The sequence below is a fragment of the Canis lupus genome, chromosome 34, assembly GCF_048164855.1.
Source record: "Canis lupus baileyi chromosome 34, mCanLup2.hap1, whole genome shotgun sequence".
In the NCBI taxonomy this organism is placed as follows: domain Eukaryota; kingdom Metazoa; phylum Chordata; class Mammalia; order Carnivora; family Canidae; genus Canis; species Canis lupus.
In genome coordinates this window covers 13,663,301-13,688,717 of record NC_132871.1, presented here as the reverse complement: position 1 = coordinate 13,688,717, position 25,417 = coordinate 13,663,301, and the positions used below count along the sequence as shown (strand labels likewise).

At 41.5% G+C, this 25,417-nt stretch overlaps 1 protein-coding gene across 17 annotated transcripts in view; it reads left to right on the top strand.

The window, feature by feature from the left end:
• RAPGEF4 (Rap guanine nucleotide exchange factor 4) overlaps nucleotides 1-25,417 on the top strand; it is a 283,342-nt gene that overhangs the window by 133,815 nt on the left and 124,110 nt on the right. The window contains exon 1 of one of the 17 annotated variants that reach the window (XM_072811412.1): nucleotides 7,342-7,377. The exons of 12 other annotated variants lie outside the window; for them this stretch is intronic. Coding sequence is in view for 1 of the 5 variants with exons in the window: in XM_072811404.1 (XP_072667505.1) it covers nucleotides 17,725-17,825 (101 nt within the window). In the remaining 4 variants the exon portion in view is untranslated. Of the gene's footprint in view, nucleotides 1-7,341; nucleotides 7,378-11,534; nucleotides 11,553-13,734; nucleotides 17,826-25,417 lie in introns of those variants that run through there. 4 more of the 17 variants (XM_072811407.1, XM_072811414.1, XM_072811417.1 and 1 more) reach the window with 4 other exon arrangements.

Genomic DNA, 25,417 nt, shown 5'->3' with positions numbered 1-25,417 from the left:
ATTTTTTTACATACAAATTTTATCACTTTTACTAAAAAAAAAAAAAAAAAAGTAATAATTCCTCAAGCATCTCTGTAATGCCCAGAGGAATTTCTTGGATCTGATTTTAACTTGCCTTTATAACATTATCTCCTGTGATGCTCTAGGATGGGGGATATAAAACGAAGGCCTGTGGGCCCAATCAACATGCTGCCTAGTTTTATAAACAAATTTTATTGGAACACAGCCACACACATTTATTCAAGTATTATCCGTGGCTGCTTTTAGGTTAATGGCAGAGGTGAGTGTGACAGACTGTATGGCTTGCATGTATTTACTCTCTGTCACTTCACAGAAGAAAATTTGCTGGTCTTGCTCTAGGAAACTCCTTATATTAACCATGATCATCTGTTCTCACCATTTCCTCTTCCGGTCAAACTTTTTCATGTCTCTGAGCCTTTGCACATATTGTGCCCTCTGCCTAGAAAAGTACTCCCCCCTTTCTTGCTTAGAAAACTCATGCAAGCTATCAACGCCCTGCTTGGTTTTTCTTTCTTTTTTTTTTTTTTTCCTGCTTGGTTTTTCATCTCCCTTGTAAAACTTCTGAATTTCCACAAATGCATTTTTTTTCCTTTTCTGAGTTTCCATAGCACTGTGTATAGATGTGTGTTAAAGCACTTATATTGCTTTTTGTGTCATAACTCCTAGTTTTTTCTTTATCTCCTACTAGAGTATAAGCTGTAGGGGATACCGTTCTATATCTCTATTCAGTGTATCTCCCAGGTGCTTAGCACCTAGTAGGTACCAAGAAGGCTGATTAATGTCAGAGGGTTGCATGTTATTAGCCAGTGCACAGGAAAGGCATGGTGTTAAAACAGGGACACATAGAGCAGTTGGAGGAATTACAGAATTTTTAATTGTAAAGTGTTTAAGAATTATTCTCACTCTACTTTTCCCCTGTCCTGCCCTTCCAGATGGGAAAAAAAGAGAGGACTTACCCAAGCTGACTCGTATGCGCCACCTCACAGGGACCGTTGGTGGGGATTCTCTAGACACAGTGTGTTAATTGGAGAGTGAACTGCTTAGTAAAATTGTTAATACTTATTTCCGTAGTCAAAGAAGCAGGGAATATGTTGGCGGGCAGGAAGCAGATCAGAGAATTTTAGTATTAGCTCCATCTTTCATTTGCGGACAAATAAGTTGATTTTCTATCTCCCTCAGCTTTTATTTATGGTAAATAAGGATGATTCTCATTCCTTGATACCATTTCTACCTTTGTCTGTAAATGTTGAATGTTTAAACTTGCTTTGACTCCATCACGGCCTTTGCAATAGCAGTTTTAATGACCTGGCTTGCTACGACCAACTTAATATTTTTCTTCTCTTCTGTGAAAGATCGAATTCAAGATGGAAAGCATCTTTTTTCAAGAGTTTCCCACATTTGTCTGAGTGATGGTGATTTCATGTTGCTAGAGCCAGTTACCTGCTGGATGTTTCATACTCTCCACTCCCTAATGGGGGAAATTTGATCTGGCGAAGAGCCCAGTTGTCCATCTTCCTGGGGCTGGTAACCGCTTATGGGGTGATAAGGATAAACTTTAATCGACATCCTAGACACCCCTTCACTAAGGGAAAGAAGAAGAAAAGACAAAAGGAAAGAGTGAGTGCTGACAAGCAATTTCAGAGATTGATAGTCAGTTTGGACCTAATTTTAAATACCAGTAAAATCATATTTGTCATGTCAGACATCTATTTGAGTGAGAACTCACAAACTAAAATCTCTTTTTTAATATTTATAAAGTTACATTTTAAGAGTCATGGCACTCAACTTTTTTTTCCTTACTACTTTGCGGAAGAGGTCACATGACACTGTCCGCTTTCAAGTTAATGGGCTTTTAACATCTTTTGGGCATGTTCTATAATGAAAGAAATCCATTTTTGCTGGATTTTCATTGTTAAAGCTTTGGCAATGATACTTATGCATGGTAATAATGTCAGTAAAGAGGTCTTGTTTGCTTACAAACAGATTTCAATTGTTGAGAGACCAAATTATGTCCTGTTGCTATAAACATGGGCAGTATTTGGTCTCTGTTCATCAAGCTACTTTGTAATTAGGATTGCATCCAAATAACAAGTGCCTCTTCTCCCATGGAGGTCATTTCAACTTGCAGTTTTCACTGACGGAACAAGGTTTCCTAAGAGGACATGTCTATGCACAAGGATGTGCTTAAATAAAAAAAATTATATATATACATACATTCAGGCTAACCAGTACATCTCTGATTGTGTCTGGCTTAATACTGTTTAGTGTCAGTCAGCAAGAAAGTTTTTAAAATATGGATAGACATTTTGTAAAATTCAGGTCAAAGCCAATATTTAAACTTCTAGATAATAAACGAATTCTCTTAGAAGATTTTGTCAAGGAAAACTTACTATAGCTTGCAAAACTATTTAAGATTGTTCTATACATCTGGAGTTTTGTCCACTAGGTTTTTGGGAGAATGCCCTTGGGTGTACTGGCTATTTTTCTCTGGCCCTAAAAGAAAGAATAATATATGCTTTCATAGTTTTCAGCTGTCAAGCTAAAAAGCCACCAGAGCCAACTCCTGCAGGATTGAAAGCAAGACTTGATCAACCATCACAACGGTAAACAGTGAACAGAGAACATGTAAGGCAGGAACGGAAAGTGATTTAGAGGGTTTTTATTTTGCCAGCTGAGGTTCTGACGCCAAATCCCTGATTTTGTCCTAGGAAAGCTGGTGGTGACATTTGCAGTGGCTCTATTTAAGGAGAGGAAGTTTGATGACTGATAAGAGCCAAGGCTCAGAGTCAGGAGTTGGATGACTGGCGACAGCCATTTCCACAGCTGTCCTTGGGGACCACTGGGAGACTTTTGTTGCTGCTTCTGCCCTGTTTTAGGAAAGTAGATTTCTAGTCAGGCTGTTACTACAGGAGACCCTCCAAGCATTTTCTAACGAATGAAGTTAGGCTTTACACAAGTGAATCTTACTTTGAAGCTTGACATTGGCTGTTTTTTGAGGTATTATTCCCCCACTTTGCAAATGAGGAAAAAGCAGTGAAGGGGGTTTAGAATACCATGCACTTAGAACTTCATCCATAAGACTTCCTATTCTCAGGGCTACTCTACCAGGATACTTGTTCCCTCCTCTGTCCTCCTCACCCCACATGCCAGTTCACTGGATACATGTGACAAGGCACGTGGAAATCTGAAATTCTGAGCATCTTTAAACCAAAAGAGACCACTTACCATGAGTCAGTGAGAAGCAGGGAGTGAGTGCTCTGAGAATATCCCTGCAAATACTTCCTTGCTATGCTTTAGCCTACAAGGGAATGATCTTGTCTCACATTTCCTATTCTTTTACTCAGGACCGGATACATAATTTGTCCAACATGAAATGAAAATATGGGGCCTTTGTTTAAAAATTATTAAGAATTCTGAGCTGATAACAGCAAGCATTAAACTAAGCACAGGGCCCTTTTGAATGTAGGACTTGGCGTGGCTGCGTGGGTCCCACATCCCTGAAGGCAGCCTGGATTTTATAGCTTTTCGTACCTTTTTTATTTAAGACCTTACCTGAACTTTAAAAATGTTGCTCTTGCTGCCTGCCATACATCACAAGAATTTGGACAAATGTATTCACCATTGTGGAATCATACGGAGTATTTCCACCACCCTAAATATGCTCTGTGCTCCTCCATAAAAGACATTTCTTTAGAAGCCAGCTTTGATTTCTGATTCTGTGTCCCTTTTCTTCGTCTCATTGCCTTGACATCTGTGTATCTCAAAATTCCGGGCCAGTATGAAGCTAAAAGGCTCATGTTGGAAAAGTGGGACTGATTGCAAGAAACAAAGGGCCAAATTTATTGACAGTTGTTCTGCGTGGTGGGAGCAGAGCAGATGGGGTGCATCAATGGAGGGTGCACGCACACAGAAGAGCAGCGGGTGGGTGCCTGACGTCATCCTTACCCAATAAAGAAACTGTAGTACAGAGGTTCAGGTAAAAAAATAGCAAAAACTGCAGTTGGTCTGCCCTTTTTCCCACTAGCATAGAAAATTCTGGTGACAACGAATGCAAGAAGCTTTATCAGATATACTTGGAGAAAGCTAAGTAGTATCAGTTTGCTGTCATTGGTTATAGATCCCCCCAACATGGAAGGTGGATAGGAATTCCTCCTAACCAATTATCAGAGCCAGAGGGAGAGAGAGAGAGAGAGGAGATGGGAAGCTATCTTTAAATGTTTGAACTTATTCAGAGCAGCAGGGCCCTCCTTTCCTCTGCTGCTTCCCCTCACTCATTTTTATGAAGTGACCAAGACCGATTTACATGGTAAAAAGAAATCATAGTGAGTGAGAAAGGATGCATATCAGTTCTCTGCCCTTTGCCCTATGAATGATGGGGGATGGAAGGGAAGGTAGAGGGTGAGAATCAGGGCTGGTTGGTGATGGTGGGGGGTGCTGTTACTGAGTATAAGCTGGCAAAGCTACCTGGTCTCCTGGGAACTCCATCCTGAAGGTCTAGCTAGGACGTCCACATCATCCATGAAGCACTTTCTTTTTATGGATTAATGGATTGTGTTTTGGAATCAAGTTATTTATTTAGCTACATAATCCTGGAAAAGATGATGTAAGGCCTGATTTAGTGACTTTAGTTAAATGTGTTCGTGGCCTACCTTCCATTTCAGCTGCAGCTGGGGTGGACAGCTCCTGCGCCCGTCAATGCCCCACATAAGCTATTCCCAGCCTCACACCTCAGGACTTCTTCCTAACCCACAAGAGCTTGCACAGCCTAACCTCGGGACAGTTGGGAAGTTTGGGGGAAGTTAGTGCTCTGGAGGTACCCTTCAAATAATGGAGGGTGAAAGTCTGTAGATAAATCTCCAGACTCCTGTGCTTTGGAGACAGAACTCTGGGATGCATTCTCCAAGAGTCCCCAGTAAGAAAACCAGCTCAGTAACACAGCCATACTGTCTTTCCTTCCTTCCTTGCCTCAGTGTTCCTGCCCTTCACTCCTGCTTCCTGGGTTCACCTCCCAAAAAAGATGCATGTAAGTCCCAGTTTCAAGCTCTTCTTTCAGGGGAATACAAATTAAAAGATGCCCAGAGAATGAATAGGATGCAGTGTAGGCCAGGCTAGCATGCACGTGTGCCAGCCTTCTGGGTGTCTGAGTTCAGGCATGGCATTCTTTTGTGTACAGATCTTCAAACTTTGAGCTGATAACCAAACGTGAAAATCAGAAGGGTAAAGTGTGCTTCCTGCCTAATGGGAGCATATGGTCCACCAGAAAGACTTGATGCTAGAAGTCTACACAGAGTATAATGAGAGCACAATGGCAGTGGTCAGTTATGCATCCGTGATTAGGGGCTGGGAAGGATGAGTGGTGAAAGCCAGCTGGGCAAAGCGAGGAAGGGTGTGACAAGACAGGGGGAAGCTGGCTAAGACACACTCACCTGCACAGGCTGGGGCACAGTTTGAGATTCACTCAGAACCAAGAGATGAAAGCCACCACCTGACGTCTCATGTGAAAGACAGTGGAAGTTGGTGAGGGGCTTAGGAGCATTCCTTTTTTTTTAATATTTTATTTATTTATTCATTAGAGATACACAGAGAGAGAGACAGAGACACAGGCAGAGGGAGAAGCAGGCTCCATGCAGGGAGCCCGATGTGGGACTCGATCCCCAGACACTGGGATCAGGCCCTGAGCCAAAGGTAGACGCTCAACCACTGAGCCACCCAGGCATCCCAGGAGCATTCCTGAAATATCGTGAAACAATAGCACTTTGCAGAGCAACTCCACAGATGACTGCCCCTAACCATGGGAGTAGAGCACAAGGCTTTGACTCAGGATTCTAAACTCTTTTTTTTTTTAGTTGTTATTCTCTTTAATGTTATGACAACTGTATTTCTATTTTTCCAAAATAAACTTCTTGATTTAGTTAGGGCCTCAGGGGTACAGGGTATTAACTGCTGTCCTGTTCTATATGATACATGTGTTCAAAGCAGATCTTAACTTTCTATGTCTTCTTCAGAAGAAAGGGCTCCATGATTGCCTGAAAGGCTTGAAGAAATGTGTATGCAGCTAAAGCACCTTTGCTGAAACTTGAGTCCTTTCAGACACAGTTGTCAAATTCCATCAGCTTTTTGCCTCAAAATGCACTTCTAGTTTCAGCCCTGCTCATCTGAATATTGACATTTACAGTGCTTCGGTCTGATTGTTTAGGTCCCAGCCAGCAGAAGATTCTGCCCAAATCCTTGGCAAAGATGCTACTTGAAAAGCCTTGCTTTACTTCAGTACTGCAAGGATCTCTTTTTACACCCTTGAATGTAAAGACATGAAGAATCAGAGAAAACCTCTCTTTGCACCCAAAGGATGTGTTGTAGGCTGGACCTGTCACAGTTGTCCATTCTATGTAATTTCCAGAGTAATCCCTAGCCTTACCCATAAACTACTATGCCATCCACCTTTTTTTTTTTTTTTTCACTTCTTCCTCTGTTTTAAGGAACCTGCTCACTGCCTATTTGATGTGGAGTAGTCTATGGAGAATGTTAGAGTCGGAAGGGTGCCTATACAGATCTGTAGAAAGGCCTTTTTAAGTTCATTTACAACTTCATTATGGATGCTTTCAAATAAAAACAGACACTTCACAGTTGTATATATCTGGCAAGGGATTCCAGATTCTTTGCACTTTACAGTGTTGCTTTCTTCCAAATTTTAAGCTCCCTTTTACTGCAAGGCTTACAGTAGACAGAGCTAAGCTTTACAAAATTCCAGTTCTAGGTCTTACACTTTTCCTTCTTTCTCTTTTTATTCCAGGGAAAAGGATTTATTGAGAGAGAGTAGAAAAGTTATTTCGTAAAAGGTGAAAGAAAAAAACCTGGAAGGTTTATTTTGGAAGCACATATAAATGACTCTGTCCGGAGAAGTAGGAAAAAAATGATACATTCATTTAAATCTGAATGGAAATTTAGTTTGCCATAAGCTATTAGACTGACTGCAAGAATGAGGATTTAATGAGAAGAGAAAACTCATCTGTGACTTTGTGATAAGCAGGTGCTGAAATCTGTCATTGCTTTGAGGGGGCATTTCAGAGAAATCCAAAATAATGGTATCAATGTCTTGCCATCTGTTTTCTTATTCCAGTTTGTACCAACCTTTTAAAAAACACTCATTCTTACACAGGCATCTGCACACACTATTTTGGCCTTTGAAGTGGGCAATGAGCATTGCATAACAATTATCATAAAATTGGACTTGAACTGTCTTGAACTTTCTGCGTGTTCATTGGCTGATTGATGCTTTGTACATTGAGTCGTCTTCAAAGAATACCAAACAGAAGAACTGTGTTTTGAATTTTCTCTAGAGAGCTCCTATAGCTTCTGGTATGTGAGGGAAGGTGGGAGAGAGGAGTGATTTGTTGTTACTTTGTGGGTCTGTTTTAAATGCTCTGTGGTAGCATCCCTGCAGCCCTGTTGCTTTCATGTTTTCTGTTCTTTGTTTTTAATCTTTTTGAGACAACAGCTGGATTCTGCTTTTAGCACTTACTCTTGATTCCTGTCCTGTTGTGAGTCATTCTGGTGGGGGCTTTTTTGTTTGGTTGGTTGGGGGGTTTGGGGGGCTTTTTTGTGTGTGTTTTAGCATGTGGCATACTACTTTTCCATAGCTTTTAATTAAAAGTTTGGCTTTTTCAAACTTGCCATTGGCAAACTGCTAGAAAATAGAGCCAGTGGATATTTGCAAGGAGTCTGAGATCCTGTTTTACCCTAGTAGCCTTCCCATCTAAGGGTTGAGTGCTTTCTACCAACTCTGTTTTTGGTGAAAGTCCACAGTGCATGCTTCACTTGAGATAAACCACATGTGTTGATTTGTAACTCACATGAACAGGCCAAAAAAGACGTATTTCCTGAGGTTTTGTTCACAACTTTCTGCGATTTTAGTTACTACTAAAATGGTTTAATTTTAAACACAGCAAATCTACTTCTAACTTGGTTCTCCGAGACTGCCAATTTTGAATTTTATGCTGACATAATTTGCCCCCAAAATATATATGCTTGGGTCACCAAGGGCATTCAGAGATGATTATCTCGTTTTTGTATATGGGAAGGAAGTGGTTGGGGAGAGGAGGAATAAAACTAACACTCACCCCACCCAGAGAAAAAAAACCAACAAGAATTTGCCCCAAAGTCATTCAGAATGATTGTCTTGTCCAGATTATGAATTTATAGAATAAGCTATATAGTTATAACAACTTAAAAAATTAACCCACTTTTGATCAGATTTCTCACATTTCCAATTGCCTTAATATCCTTTTCTATCAGATTTATTTTGGAAAATCATAGTGAAAATGGAGTCTTTTCTGGGAAATAACCCAGCAATGAGAGAGAGACACCATTAAGAGATTTTATGAGAAATCAAAGTTTTAAACTTTTTTTTTTAATCTTCCATTTTTATGCCAGATTATGTGAACTGCTGAACTTCATACAGAATTTAACATACAATAAGAAAACAGAACCTGCGGAAGCTGTCAAGATTTATTAACCTCCTTTTGAGGTCTTTGATTCGCTATGTCCTTCATAAGATAGGACAGAAGGAAATTACCCAGTGAATGAAGCATTTTTGGATTTGTGAGAAAAGTTATCTTAATCAGTTTTTAATGTTTTTTTTTTTTGAGATAGCATGTTTTCAGGATAAATCGTTATAGCACACTGAATTATAATCTACAAATTAGAATATAATTGTGCAATTTGTGTTTAATTCTCTTGCTCACATTTTATATTAGGCTTATTTCTTTGCAGACTTACAGTATTGTGAGTTTTTCATAAACAGCTATTTAAAGCCATTCACATAATCAAAATAATATTTATAGATATTCAGAAAATGATTAATCTTAGGATTGTGGCAAAGCAGAAAACCTTACTATGTGGTTTGCCACCTCCCCCTCCAAAAAAATTCAAGTTCTGGTTAAGTTCCCTGAATGAGCATAGTGAAAATTAGTTTCCTTTGGAAAGATCATACAATTGCAAGACTAATTTAAATTAGGAGGGCACACTGGGCTTGGCAGAGGGCATTGTGAGAAAGCAAAGCATAATTTTCCTCCAAACAAAGACAAGCTTGTTGGAGAGCATGCTTTATTGCCTGGAAATTCTATATATATGCAAAGTTGCTCATCAATTCACTGTTGGGTTTTATGTGCTTGGTTTCTCCTTTTGTTTGGAAAAATCCAATGCTGAAAAAAGTAGGCGTAGCTCTGCGTGCTATAGGCGCAAAGAAACCTACACATGCCAGTTCTCCCGGTGTGCAGTGTTCCTGTGTGGGGAGCTGCCTGCGGGAGGGATGGTCAGACTTGACTTCATGCAGGTGGAATCAGGCTGTGTGCTTCAGCAGGGTCCACCCAGGATTTCCAGAAAATGACTTGCCCACATCTTTTTCTGATCCCTCCCTCTAGCAGCCAGGTGGATATATTTGGTAGGTTAGGTTCACATCCTAAAGTCCTTATAGTGTTTTCTTTAAAAAAAAAACAAAAAAAAAAAACAGGTTTATCGAGGCATAATTCACATACCATACAATTTGCCCACTCTAGTGTACAATTCAATAGCGGTCAGTAGGCTGCATAACCATCACCACAATCAATTTCAGAACATTTTGTTATCACCCCCAAAAGACCAACCATACCTGGGTTAGTCTCTTGAGAACCAGATTGGGATAAATTAATTCACTGAAACAAAGGTGAACATTCATTTCAATGGGAGGCTTTTAAATGAAAGTTATCTTTGGAATTGCCTTCTTCACTCTGTGTCTTAACTTCCTGGTGTAGCAACTACATTCGATACTTATAAATAGCATGTGTACCAAACTCTACAGTGTGCAAAGTGATGTCTGTCAAATTGCAGGTGAGAGGCTTGACTGGCAGCAGGACAGGGTTGCGGCGGGGGGGGGGGGGGGGGGGGGAGGCGGGGGGGGGGGAGGCGGGGAGGGGCTCCCTGGCGACTGGCCTCGGGGAGAGGAGCTGTGTTATTTGGCAACATCGGAGGGCCAGCCTACAGGCTGGAACCTGGGCACCTGAGTGACCTGCAAATAAGCATATGGAGTCTAGTCTGGGGAAGCAGATCCAAACTGAGAAGAGGAATGTGGGTACCAGGATGATTCCCATGCAGGCATTGTGAGTTTGAGGGTTAAACATCAAGATGGAAAAGGGGACAGAGATCTGGAAGGGAGGTGGAGAGCATGTAAACAGTCAACACCCAGGAAGAAATGCCAGGTGGCTGTTGAATCCTGCACCCTGTGAATGAATCCCACTGGCCACCATTGCATGCACCTTACATTCTGTATCCCCAGACCACTGCCTCTTTGCTCTCTTGATGCAGCACTAGTTACTCCTTTCTTTTCTCCAACCTCTCCACCACCTCCATCCCTTCCTCAGGGCTGCGTCATTTGGTTGGCTCATTTGGACGGGCTCTGGTCAATATACTCTCTTAGACTCAAATCTGTCCCTTTGGCCAGCTCCCTACACCCATAGATGAGACAGAGGCACTTAACTAGGCATTTCAGCTCCCTGGGATGCAGAGAGGCTGGAGCAGCCCACTTCCACTTGAAGGAGAGAGCAGAGAATAAACCAGAATGTTATCACCTGAAGGGGTTGGGGGTGGTTGGAGGAGGTTCAGATAAGATTCCTCTGGGAGCTGGGGTCCAGACTAGAGTCCCTCACCTGGCTGCCCTCATCCTGAGCTGTCCCCATGTCTGTCCTTAAAGGTGTCGTTTTCAGCTTGACATTTTCACTGAAGGAAGGAGAATCCTTTTTGTCTGGGTTAGCTGCATACCATGCAGGAAAGTGGTTGGCAATATTTCCTTTTCCAGTGAGGCTGCTAAGGAATTTTTAACAATGCACTCCTCTGTTCCCTAAAATTCTCTCTTCTCAAGATTGTTCTGTCTGATGCAATATGCTATAATTTCCCCCCAAAGTTTAAATACACATCATTGTATTCAATAGATGTTACTTATAAGCTATAGATATATTGATCTGGGGAGAAATGTAATGTTATTTTACAAACATCAGGAATTATATTTAAACTGGCAATAAAATCAAGAATATCTGTGCATTGCAAATATTGGAAAACACACATTCATGTTTTATACTTTGGATTTTCATAAGCATTACACACTTGTGTCATCTTGCTTAGATTTTTGTGTTGACTGGTCGAAAAGTTGTTTCTCCCCTTCTAGCACTATAGAGATCATTTATAGGAAAGTCCAGTGTAGGCATATTCTGAATGGAGAATTGACATTTGAAGTTGAGTTTCTAGATTGCAGCAGAAATTTGTTTTTGTGTGTGATCAAAGGTTAATCTGTGTGGGACAGTTAGACTCTTTGGCTCTATTAACATTGGAGATGGGACATCTGGTGTCCTTGGGCGTCATGGAAGCCAGAATGCACTTCCCAGAAAACCTAGTTACAAAAGCTGTAAGGGCAGTGGCCAACAAGCAGCATGCCTGCTAAAAGAACCTAGAAAATTCCAGCTTGATAGAGAATGACACTGAGACTAAGGGGATCCTCTGGTCTGGTGAGTAGGGTTTGCCAACAGTGAAAGAACAAAAAATTAAACTAGGAGAGTGCATTATAGCTTTGGGTCATCTGTAAAGTGTAGGCAGTATTTAAGGCTAGAGTTAGCAGGACAAGAAATAGCCCTTTGAGAAGAGAGGTAGACAAGGGCAAGGCAGGCTGTGGACCACATTGAGGGCCAGAAAAAAAAAAAAAGAAGAAGAATATATACTCATCAAGGAGTAAAGGCAACGGAAGTTCAGGCATGGGGGCCATGTGAGGAGGGATTTAGGGAAGTCTGTGGCTTTGTAGTCCTAGGGTGCTGTCTTTCCACCTGCTACACCCGTCTCCCCACATGCCAGATACATGGGCACATGGTACTCAGGGGCAGCTCTGGGCCTTCCCAGCCAGTGGGTATAGAGCTTCCATTCCAGTAAGGAAGTGTGGAGAGGCAGAGGCAGTTGGACCTATGAAATGCAGGCAGAGCCTGTGACAGGGTCGAGTCGGGGAAGGCAGATGTTGACAGAATAAATGCATTAAGAGTAATCCTTTTAAGTTTTAAGTCCCAACTCCCTTTCCTTTTTTGGTAACTTATAATTTTGATATAATTTTAAGTATACCTAGAAAAGTTGGAAGAAGAGTACAAAGAACTCTCCTAGACTCTACTCCACTTCTGCTGTTTGCATTTTGCCCCATTTACTTTTGCCCCATTTACTTCTTTCTTCCCCTCCCTTTCTCTCTATTCTTTTTCTGAATCATTTGTAAGGTGAGACATTATACTCCTTTACCCCTAAATAATAAATACTTCAGGGCATGTTTCCTTAGAATAATCATATTTTCTTATATAACCACAATTATCAAAAGCTATAAATCTGTTTTTTAACACTAATAATATTCAAACACCACCTATAATGTTCTACAACTTCTATTCTTCTTAAACTTACAGAGATTAAAATTTAATTACATTTCTTTTTTCATCTGACAGTGTTAAAGGAGAGAATACACACAATATTTTTTTCTTCATCTGTATTACATGGGAAGCCTTTGCCAAGGTTACAGATAATACAGTTGGCAGTCAGAGGAGTTACAACATAATAACACCAATTAGATAAAGCCATCAGAGAGATCAAAGAAATTTTCTGAGTGATATGCTTGCATATTTGTTTGTCTTGGAATTAAATTTTTACAGTGCTATCTCATTTTCATGAATATAACTGAAATCATCACTTGATAAGACCTGTGTATATGATCTTTATTTTTTTGCTTTACATAAAGGAAGATATTTTGATAATGCAAATTCAATATATTCCAGATTTCCCCCAATTGGGTTAAATGGGGAAATGGCCCCAAAATGAGGTATCTAACAAAAAAAGCAATGGGGAAATATGTTCTGATCAGAAAAGCCATCCAAAATACATTATTAGAGACAGAGACAGAGAGAGAGAGAGAGGGGGGGGGACAAAACATCATGTACCAAATGATCTCATTTGTTTAAAGCCAGTAGATGATAGATAGATAGATAGATAGATAGATAGATAGATAGATAGATGAAAGAAAGAAAGAAAGAAAGAAAGAAAGAAAGAAAGAAAGAAAGAAAGAAAGAGAAAGAAAGAAAGAAAGAAGAAAGAAATATTTGGACATTGCAGAAGAAATGAATATCAACAGTGATTAACTTGACAGTGGGACTGGGTAGGTCAGTAGTAAGTGGAGGGTAACTAAGGGAGATAATTATTTTTTTTCCATTTATACTCCTTGTAGTTAAATTTTTATCATGTGCTCTTATTTATTTTATAGAAGTAAAAATTTATTTTTATAAATGTGTATAAAGGGAAGGAGGATGGGATATAAAGATAGGGAGAAGAAGAGAAAGAAGAGAACAGGAGTTGGAAATAAAACCAAACAGCAAACTTATTAAAAAATGATGTGTCTTAGAAAGGAACAGCAATAAGCAGAATTATTAAATCTTTTTTTTTTTTTTAAATTTTTATTTATTTATGATAGTCACAGAGAGAGAGAGAGGCATAGACACAGGCAGAGGGAGAAGCAGGCTCCATGCACCGGGAGCCCGACGTGGGATTCGATCCCGGGTCTCCAGGATCGCGCCCTGGGCCAAAGGCAGGCGCCAAACCGCTGCGCCACCCAGGGTTCCCAAGCAGAATTATTAAAAGAAATAAGTTGGATAGGGACTCCTGGGTGGCTCAGCGGTTGAGCATCTGCCTTTGCTCAGGGCGTGATCTCAGGATCCTGGGTTCGAGTCCTACATTGACTCCCTGTGAGGAGCCTGCTTCTCCCTCTACCTATCTCTCTGCCTCTCTCTCTGTGTGTCTCTTGTGAATAAATAAATAAAATCTTAAAGAAAGAAAGGAAGGAAGGAAGGAAGGAAGGAAGGAAGGAAGGAAGGAAGGAAGGAAGGAAGGAAGGAGAAGAAGAAAGAAAGAAAGAAAGAAAGAAAGAAAGAAAGAAAGAAAGAAAGAAAGAAAGAAAGAAAGAAAGAAAGAAAGAAAGAAAGAAAGAAAGAGAGAGAGAAAAAAGAAAAGGAAGGAAGAAAGGAAAGAAGGAAGGAAGGAGGAAGTGGGAAGGAAGGAAAGAAGAAGTTGGATATGTAAAATTAATCATTTTCTACCTTCAGCTATTTATATACAGTTGCCAGTTTTTTCAGCAAGATTCACACATAGGTCTCTTAAAACTAAATTTTCAATAATGAGTGTGTTTTGGTGCTAATTCTGGTGGAGCAGACTGGCCACTCTATCCCCAAGTACTTCCTTTTAAATTACAAAATTGATTAGTATCATAGATTTTGATGAGTTAGATTTAGGTTTTGTTTTTATCAACATCAACTGATCTCCATGCTCCCACTATCGGTTCTCTGAAAGCAAGAAGCCTATTCATGAAAAGCAAACAAATATCACAGAGATATTTGAACATGTGTATCATATGATCTCAAGTAACTTCTTTCATCATATCTACAAGTCATTAGATTTGCTTTTGTAGATCTTCATGCATTAGATGTGTTTTTCTTTCAAGCCTTTTGTTTTGTTTTGTTTTGTTTTTTGTTTTTTGTTTTTTTGTTTTGTTTTGTTTTGTTTTGTTTTGTTTTGTTTTGTTTTGTTTTAGATGGGAATGTTCCCCTTAGCAGAATCGGTGGCAAGAAAAAAATCATGACGTAGAGGGACTGGGAACCAATATTTATTGTGTGCTCAGGCTGGGAGGAGCTTTGTGTAGGTTACCTCATTCAGTCCTTCCATCAATTGTAAGGGGTATGTGGTAATATTTCTGGTTTTTACTATTGAGGAACCTGAACCTCAGAGTGGTTAACAAATTCTCTCAGTAATTCCTTCACTCAAGGAAATAGTAGCAGGCTATGTGCTCTGGGGTTCTAAACATGCTCTGGGGTTCTAAGCATGCAGCGGGAGACATAGTTGTGGCCTCTGGCCTCTATTAGCCTGTAGTGGAACAGAGGAGAAAGGCATCAAGCCAGGACACACATATGGGGCATAGCTGCACATTCCCTGGACAAACCGACACCAATGATTCGAGGCCAAGAGAGCAAATGACAAGAGACTCACATAAACTGGGGACTTAGCCTCCCCAGTTTCAGGATGGAAAAAAAAGCTGAAAAAGCTGTGTGGAAGCGCAGGGGAGCAGATGTCAGCAAAGCCAGTGAGGGGAAGCACTTTCCAGCCAGCAGGAAGGTGCAGGAGGCCTAAGGGGAAAGCTCATTGTGCTGGAACATCTCAAAGGGGCCAGTATGACTGGGGAACTGAGGCATGGGAACTGAGGTGGGAGGGACAGGTGGAGGCCAGTTTTGTGTGGTGCCTTGCACGTCTTGTTCACTCCGGCGGAGGTTTACAGAACTAGGATGAGGTACCACACCTGCCTGGATCTTAAAGCTTGTGTCCCCCGCAACTCTTTCAGGCCTGCCCACTCTCATACCCCCTCAGACACGTGACCCTATACTGTTCTCTTCTACTTTGTTTTCCAGAATGGCTAAAGCACTGCCTCCATTAGTGACACCTCCTAGCGTTCCTGCTAGGAGACGAGGTGGGGGGCTAATCTGTTGTTTGAGGATATAGAAAGGAATCAGAAAGTGTGGGGCTTGGGTGAGGCCCCAGCAAACACACTCTGCAGGGGAAACAGAGTTCAGTTTATCTAAAGCGGAGAGACAATAGGAACCAGGGAACCACTCCAGGGATTCAAGGCGTGCAATATTGGATACTGATCAGAAGCTTCCAAAACCACACAACTCTCCTACCATGATTCCCAAATATATGCAGTAGGGATCTATTAGATTGGATTGACAAGGGTGCTCCAAGGTGGTATATGGCAGCTTGAAGCAGAAATCTTAGAAACAATGATAATGAAGGGCGATAAAGAAAGTACGTGCAAAAATGTGTATGTGGGCAGAAAAGCTGCAGGAGTTGGGAGTGAATCAATGTAGACAGTCTCCAAAAGTCAAGAAGAGTTGAAACTGAGAAGTAGCCTACTCCAGGCTATTGAGCTCCATCAGTTTACAATAGATAAAAATCACTGTCCTTGTGTAGTTTCTATTCTAGTGAGCAATGTGCATGTGTAGGGCAAAAGCTAGGATACTGTATGCCCACTAGGGGCCACAGGATAGGATTGGATTTAAGGAGATAGGATAGGTGAGTTACATATGGATGCTTCTAGAAAAACTTACTCAAAAAATACCTGGAGAAATGCATAGTGCCTATGCGTATGTTCCAATGGTTTCAGGTTTTGAGAGATGAAGCCAGAAACTAAAGACATTTCTCTGAAGTGGGAAGTTCTGATATCTACTTAGGCCAGAAAGTCTTCCTCTCTTTCTTTGTCCATATGGGCTGCTATTACAAAACCCGTGTGGCTTCTAAATACCAGAAATTTATTTCTCACAGTTCTGGAGGTTGGAAGTTTGAGGTCAGGGTGCCAGCATGGCACTTTCATTGTGTCCTCACTTGGTAGGAGGGGTGGGGAAACTGTGGGACCTCTTATAAGACCCCATTTGTGAGGGTTCCACCCTCATGACTTAAGAAAGTCTCCATCATCACATCAGGTGTTAGGATTTCAACTTAACAGATTTGGGACAATACATCCAGACCATAGCACCCCCTGAGTCACTACTCACCATCTCCCTGCTGCTCTGCTACTACCCCTTGTGCAGTATATTGTAGAGCCAAAAAACAAAAGCAAAATGTTGGTGGTTTGCTCTAATGGGATGACAGTCATGGGCTATTACTTACTGTGAAATGATCCTTTATTTTAGGTTTTTAAATTATCAATGCATCCTAATTCTGTATGATCAAATGCTTAAATAGCACGTTCTTAGAATTTGTATGTTTCCATGATATGTATTACTGATAGTCCTGTTAGTTTCATAAGTGCTGGGCTCAATCATTCTAATTCAGGATAACTATATTAATATCCATCACCCTTAAAGATTGTTATGGTTAAATAAAATGTCAGTCAACTGTTTTTTCTATAAACAAGGAAGTAGAGGCTATTTTTTTCCAACGTGCATAGTCATATTTATACATCAGATGGACTATAGTAGGTGAAGCCTTAGTGAAAGGAGAGCCATGAGGATTGCCTATGCAATACCAGCTCTTGAGCAAATTAGTATATGACTCAATTAAGTAGCATTGACCCACTGTGTCTGTATATGTCTTAGCATTGACCCACTGTGTATGTCTTAGCACTAACCTACTGTGTGTGTGTCTTAGCATTGACCTACTATGTGTGTGTCTTAACATTGACCCCCTGTGAGTGTCTTAGCATTGACCTACTGTGTGTGTGTGTGTGTGTGTGTGTGTGTGTGTGTGTGTGTCTTGCTTTCAATTTGAATTTCCCTAAGAGAAGCTCATGGCTAACTTAATTACTCAAAGATCCAGAGTATGTACTTACTGAAATCATAATCATTCCAGCAAGCTCCCAGAAGTGTCTAAACTTTTTAGTCATATTAAAAGTATAGATGTGTTGAGTGTGCTTCAGCAAGAAATCTGAGCCTATAATATTGTCCACTGTATGTAGCTGGACATTGTTTCACCTCTAGGAATCAAGTACTTTAACCTCCTATTTCGCATCCCCCTCTCCCACCTCTCCTCCTAGTTCAGGCCTGTCTCTCCCTTCAGGACCCACTACCTTCCTTGTTTTCCCATCAAAACCATTCTCCAGGCCGCAGCCAGAATGATCTTTTAAAGATGCTTATCTGTTCTTATCACTTCTCTACTTATACCGCTCCCTGTTGCTCCAGGATGAAGTGCAGAATCCTTACTGTGACCCACGGGCCTTACCTGTCCAGGTAGGTAAGGCCTCGCCGCCTTCCCCTCCCTCCAGCACCCTTGTCCTGACTCTCCTGCCAGACTGGCCTAGTCTTTAACAGCACACCTGTTCCCTGTCTACCTGGAAGGCTCTTCTCCCTGCCCCCTGCCCCTTACCCCCAAGGCTCCCCAGCCTCAGATTCTGTGTTCTCACCCTCTCTCAAATCTGAATTTGCCCTACCCTCCACCGCCCTCCAGTAGGAGAGAGAATTTCAAATAGGTGCTTTTTGAGTGAGACTTTATTTGCTTACCTGCAGGGTCATCTTCCTTGGGCTTTAGCCCAGGGCTCTTAAACAACTTGGGTTGGAAAACTTCCTCAGATTAGAGCTATTGTTGTGATTATCATGCTCCAAACTACTGCTCTTGGCAGGTTAGTCATGAATTAAAAATGGCCAGGAGTTGGCAAGCAGAATTTTGTCTCCATTTAGAAATATCTATCTTCGGACCAAAGGATGTAATTAAATATCATTGAAGACGCGGCAATGGAAGTTCTTTGAGCCCTATTATGCGGATGCTATAGAAATCGAGAAACAAGGAAACAGAATAACTTGGCATAAGAGGTAAACCCAGGCCAGCCAGGGATTTGCTGTGGGAGAAGCTGTACATATGACTTTAAGAGGGTAAACAGAAAAGTTCTGCTTGAAGGTTTCCATTTACAACTGCTTTACTTTCCCCCCTTCTTTCCTACTTTTCACATGTTTGAGAATTCTCTGGCTCTCTGAGATTTTAGAGCAATGTGCCATGTCCATTTTCACTTTACACATTACACATCATATGGAAGTCATGAAAAAGCTCTTGCCGAGAAACAGAAAAAAGGGGGGCCTAAACGTTAGATCCTTTTTCTAAGCTCTTCTCCCCCAAAATTCTAATGCTTTCAGAGAAAGTATAGATGACTTGTTTGCCATTACATTTTATGAACTCGGCCTTAATAGGTTGGGAGAACCTAGTACAGATACAATGAGTGGGACATTATGATAAGACATAGTCTCAGACACTGCCCCCCCCACCCCACTAGCAGCCCTTTTCTAGTCTGCCCCAATCCTGGCCACTCCCTGCCACGAGCTCTTATTAGCACGTCCCTGTTCTGAGCACATCCCCTCTCCCCCGAGTGTTCACAGCAATGCCTATCAGTCCTCCTTGTGGCTTCCTGTTTTTAATACTTTTCTAGCACTGATATTCCAGGCTAAGGATGCTACTTATGCTTTCCCTGAAGCCTATTGATCTCCTAGGCAAGAGGGGTGAGGAGCAGAGGTGATGTTTCTGGGAAGGAATATGCCCAGAGCCCACATCTTAGCCTGGCTGCTTCTGCTTCTGACCAGGCAGGAATGTAGTGACAGCCGTGTCCTGCCCTGGCTCCCCTGTGGAGGCTCCTGCTAGCAGCCTGTGGATAGGTCTTGGCAGCAGGCTGCAGCTTGAAGAACACTCAGAGAAGGCCATACAGTGTGTCAGGAAGACCTTCACCTGCAGAATAGGGCATCTTGCTCCATCACGACCTTATTTTCTCTTGTCATAAGGGTCCAGCTAGGGTTCAAGCTGCCAGCCTTCCTTTATTCTGTTAGTCCTGCTTTGTAAACCCAGACTGACCTTTCAGAATGTTACTTATCATGGCTATGCCTCCTCCCCCAGCAGATGCCACCCAGCTCTGGTATTCTGGCTCCTGGACTACAGCTGTTCATATGGAGACTTGGTGCAAATTAGAGAAAAGCAGCCCTAGCTCTGGGTGGGAGCAGCCCCAGGCTGGGGCTGAAGGCTTGTGGAGCAGAGCTGGATTTATCCCCCTGGCACCCCTTTTACCACATGGTTGCTCTTCCAGCCTGAGATTGTCATCTTTTGTCCCTTCTTCAAAAATATTAGTATAGCCAGTAGCACATCTCCACCTGGATTTAAGGACAGGCTTTTGGCGTCACCAGCCCAAGGATGCTGTCCCTCCCCTCTACTGCATGCCACACCCCTCATTCTGCTTTCCCTCTTCCCTCTGTTCCAAGCCACAGACACTGACTTGGCTTTACAAACTGGCCAATTATAACTCACAGGTTCATTTTTTAAAAAATATTCTTTGAATATAAAATGGTTCTGATGACTGAAAGGCTCTACTTACTTTTGTGAAATTATTTTTGGGCTTGCTCTCTCGTGCCCTTCCTTTCTCTTTGGACAGTGTTACCTTGTAGGTATAAAAGTCGGCAGTACCCTATAAAATTATTACTTATCCTATAAATTTATTACTTAAATTCCTGTTCCTCCACAACCTTGTTTAACAAGCCAATAGATGTATTAAGTCTTTACATTGCATATATCTGCAGCCTTAGGAATGTCATGCCAAGAATGTTCTTTCCTAAAGCTGAAGGCTCTCTGCTTGGAAAACTCAAATACAGTGTGATTATCTTGATGAATCCTTGGTTGTTTATTTTTATTATTATCGGCAACTATTTATTAAGTGCCTAAACATGTGCTGTGTACTTTTATAGATTTTATTACTCATTTTCCCAGTGGCCTTGAAAGATGGGACTCTTTATTCCAAGAAACTGAGGTGACCAACTTACTCAAGTTCATACAGATCGCATGTGGTAGGATCAGAATTAAGACCCGGTTCTTGTGCGGTTCGGATGTCTGCATGCTTTTCATAACATCAGAGGTTCTGGTTTTTTCCACTGAAGTTCCCTGAATGCAGAGGAAATCAATACATACTGCCCGGGGTCCAGACCCTTTGTAGCTAGAAGTAGCCAGCAGCAAGCTCAAAATTTCTTTGAAGTCTCATGCTTTAATCTTTAAAATTTATGCAAATTTAGCTTTCTACTCCGTAATATAAAAGTATAAAAGTAATCCTTTAAACTACTTGACGTAGAATAAAATTTAAGCTCCAGGAAGAGCTTCTGTTAACCCCTGTCACATCTCCTCTGCCCTGCTGCGTGCTGCTCTAGGGCCCTGCACGCCTCAGCTGGAGAAGGTCAGCCTTGCACTGTGGTGTGTCTCAGTTCAATTCCCAGCGCCAGTTTTGTTGATAAACCTCTCAGGTGCAAAGCAACCTGTAATTTGGCCAATTCTCCACCATAGAAGTCTTTCCAACGGAGTAGGCTCCTTAATACTTGGTAGACAAATCCTAGATTGGTCCTTGTTGATTCTTCACGGAAATCTTTGAGTGACATCGGTCTGGCTTAGAAGTTCAGGAGTTTGTCTTGTGATTTTGAACTTTTAATTTTAAGAAGCAAAAGTCATCTTTCAGATGAAATTGGTCTTGGAACTCCAATTTTTAAAATAGTTAAAAGGAAGACACTCTAGTTGCCATCAGGGCTGAGGTTCTGCTGGCCCTCCTTGCCTGAGGGTCGTCCAAGCAACCCAGAGTTCAGTCCAAGGAGCCATGGGTCTAATTCAGAGCACCCACTTGAGGTGAAGTGAAGTTGGAATGCTCAGGAGACTTGTCTGAGTTGACCCCGCTGACTAGAGGCAAAGCCAGGAGTAGATCCTAAGAATGAAGCGTACCAGATTCTCCTTAGACCCTCGAAGGCCCTTGTGGTTTTCTTGTCATATGAACTGAAGTCCTAACTGCTCTCAGAGGTCATGGAGGGCTAGGGAATGGAAATGTTGAAGAGTCCTCCTGCCAGGGGCCTTCCACATTGAAGACAAGTGTCTGTGGCAGTTAAAGGCATAGCCTTTCCCAGGTGCATGTGGTGATTTTAAAATGATTGAGTGAGGCCATTTAAACTATTGATGTGTTAGGATGTGTTGGGATCCAGACAAAGGGCTTTGCACAGAGAGGCCCCTCCAGGGCCCCAAGGAGGACATTGTCAGGGGCCTCAGCCAGGCCACTGCACACCCCAGCAGCCAAGGTATGGAAGGCATGTGGGAGAGACATTGAGTAGCCACCGTGAAAAGGTGGCTGAGTCACCTCAGAAAAACTGTCAACTCAAGATTAAAGCTGGCCTTGTGCTGGAAGCCTTGGTGACTTCCCTTTAGTTTTATTCTGTTTCTCAGAAAGCTTGAAGTGGCTTTTAAACTTCAATGAAGATATGAATGGCTCCACCATCTAGGTTTACTAATACAGTCATCTCTCATTTTTTCAATTCACTACTTTAGTGCCAATAAACGCTATTACAAGGTAGCCCAGTATCTAATCCCCCAAGTCCCCCCTCTGGAGGATTGTATGATCAAAGGGAATTACTCCCGGGACACCTGGGTGGCTCAGCGGTTGAGCCCCTGTCTTCGACTCAGGGCATGATCCCACAGTCCTGGGATCGAGTCCCACATCAGGCTCCCTGCATGGAGCCTGCTTCTCCCTCTGCCTGTGTCTCTGCCTCTCTCTCTGTGTCTCTCATGAATAAATAAATAAAATCTTTAAAAAAAAACACACACATAAAGGGAATTACTCCCACCTCCACATGTGTAAGAGAGAAGAGCTGTCCAGTGCACTGCCATCATTATCCCGTGCTGCCAGGCCCCATACACACTCTGATGGTTGATGCTGAATTGCCACTGCAAGCCAGCACCACCAGTCCATGCCAGCAGCCACAGTGGGTGATGAACAGAGACAACTAAGTCTCTCTCCCATGTGACCCTTAGCCACCCAGATCTCTTTCCCAGAGGCAGTCTTTGTTATAACTTTCTTGTTGTATATGTCCAGAGATAGTCTATGCATTTACAAATCTTTAGAATTGTAAATCTTTATGAATATTCACATACGCACATCTATTCTTTTATCCCCACCAAATGGTGGCATACTCTGCACACAGTGCTATGGTTTGCCTTTTTTTAATTTCACATTATATTGTGGAGATCATCCTATGTCAGCGGGTGGTGCTGCTTCACTCATGGCTACATAAAATTTCCAGCATCATCTCTTCATCAGGAAGCGCCCAGGTGCCATCTGCTTGTGGACATTTGAGTTATTTCCTGTTTGACGTTGCTGTAGTTTTGTTTGCTGTTACAGACAGATACACATGTTTGCATGTGTATTCAGGTATTTCGGGAGCTCTAGGGGAGGTTCTATGCTCAAAGGAAACAGACATATAATGTGATGGATACTTCCAAATTACCTTCCGCTGAGATTGTCTCATTTTATACTCCCAGAAGCAATGTATGAGATAACTAATTGTGTGTTAGTAAATTTTTTGAAACTTTATCAAATCTGACAAGTGAAAAATGACATCGCACTATGGTTTTAAGTGCCTTTCTGTTATGAATGAGGCTCTACGTCTTTTCGTATGATATATTCTTTTACAGACTGCTTTTTAACTGGTGCTTGGAAAATGACGTGCTGCCCAAAGATCAAGCAGTAGGCAATTTATTTAGGAATCCCAATTTTCTGATCTATTTTCTGATTTAGATTTTATTTTAGTTAGCTGTTTTTATCCTAATTAATATAGGGTGTACCGCACGATGGTACATAAGAAATCAACTTTCCTGCTGTAGTGAATGTTTTCTAAAAAATGCCCCATCAATTTTAAAAGGTTGGCTTTTTATTTATAGACACTAAAAATTTTTTAAGATTTATTTATTTATTTGAGAGAGAGTGTGTGTGCATGTACACTCATGGTAGGTAAGGGGCAAAGGGAGAGGGAGAGAATCTCAAGCAGACTCCCTGCTGTGCATGGAGCCCAACATGGGCCTGGATCCCTCGACCCCAAGATCATGACCTAAGCTGAAATAGAGTCTGATGCTTCACTGACCGAGCCACCCAGGCACCCCTAGGATACATATTAAAATTTCATCCCGGGGTCACCTGGATGGCTCAGTGGTTGAGCATCTGCCTTTGCTCAGGGGGTGATCCCTGAGTCCCGGGATCGAGTCCCACATTGGGCTCCCTGTGAGGAGCCTGCTTCTCCCTCTGCCTGTGTCTCTGCCTCTCTCTCTCTCTCTGTATCTCTTATGAATAAATAAATAAAAATCTATAAATAAATAAATAAACAAACAAACAAACATTTCAGCCCTGTTTTTGCATTCCCTGTATACCAGAATTTATTCTACTGAAACCAATGTCTTATTAAATAAAGTACTTTATGAGTTAAATTCACAATCACATTTATGAAACAGAAATTTGAACATCAAATGGATATTATGGAAATGTTACATTTCTTAGTTGTGATAGTGGTATTGTAGTTTTGTTTGGGGAAAAAAAAAAGAGCTCTTGCCTTTCAGAGATAGCTACTGAAATATTTATGAATCAAAAAGCATGATATATGGTATTTGTTTCAAAATAATTCCAGAGGTAGCAGGTGGATAGGAGTGTAGAGGAAACAACATTGGTCATAAGTTAATAATTATTGAGGTGGACATTAGGTATGTGTTATTCTATTTTTATACATGTTTGAAATTCTCCATAAAAATTCTAAAATTCAACAGGTATGTTGCAGAGATAGACACTTCACAAGAGCAAAGGGCCTGTCTGCTTGTTCTCTGCAATGAGCCCTGTGCTTAGGACATTGCCTGCACACAGTAGGTGTTCAGTACATACACATCCTAAATCTGGTCCACCTTCTGATTGCTCAAGGGCTGCCCTATTTTCTGTTCCTGGAGCAGCAGCCCTGTTCCTGTGCTCTATGAATGAACAACAGACCAAGTGCTGTGCAGCTAAAGGAAGGCAAAGGCCCATTCATTGAGGGGTCAGGGAGGTCCTTCCATGGAGCTCATGGGAACTGACATTGAGGTACCTGAGACAAAGAACATCCACCACATCCAAAACATTTCCAAGCAAAGCAAAATTGCTCCTTTAATTTAACATAGAATTATTTCTTTTAAAGAGCCTGGTAAGGAATTGCTAACAGTAAGAAGAATAATTCAAAAGGCTGTAGGGGATCACAAAACCTTTTTAGAGCACATCCCCATCTGCTCTCTATAAGCCTGTTTTGTTCAGAGTCCAGCATAATATTGTGCCCAGAAACGTGCTTAATCAATGCTCTCTCGTGAGGAAGAAGAGTAGATGGTGGCATAAGAAAGAAGAGAATCAGAACTGGGAAGCTGTCAAAGGAAATGTCAGGAATTCAGGGTGATAGATTAGTCCTGTGGGTATGTTTGAGTGATTAGTTAACTCAAAGGCAGAGAAAATCGTGATTTTTAATGTTTGCATGCAGGTGTTAGTATAGTTGCCTCAGAATGAGGCAAAAAAGGGATTAAAAAAAAAAAAAGCTAGTCACATCTTGACTAGAAGAAGGTTCTTTTGAGAAATTGTCAATGTTACATTACAAACACCATTCAAATCTACCAAATGGGCCAGATGTTTGCTCAAACACTGCATATCACCAGCTGCCCATTGCTACAGATGAAGGCTTTTCTGCTGACGCGTGTGTAACCCACAAGCACATTACAGAGTGTTGATTCTTTTGACGCTGTTTAACATTTATGTGTCATCATAATTATAAACCATAAATATACATGACACCATGCAATAAATAAAATTGCCTGGCTTTCATTCTAAGAGGGGAGGAGGCTGTATTTATTACCTGAGAAGACACAATGTCTAATATCCATTTTGCCTTCTTTGTAAACGTCACCCTTTTCTTGGTGGATGCTCTCTGGTGGCTTTTTGCTCACCAAACCTTATCCCTTCAAAACAGCACAGACTTTGGGGGCTAATGGATATCTC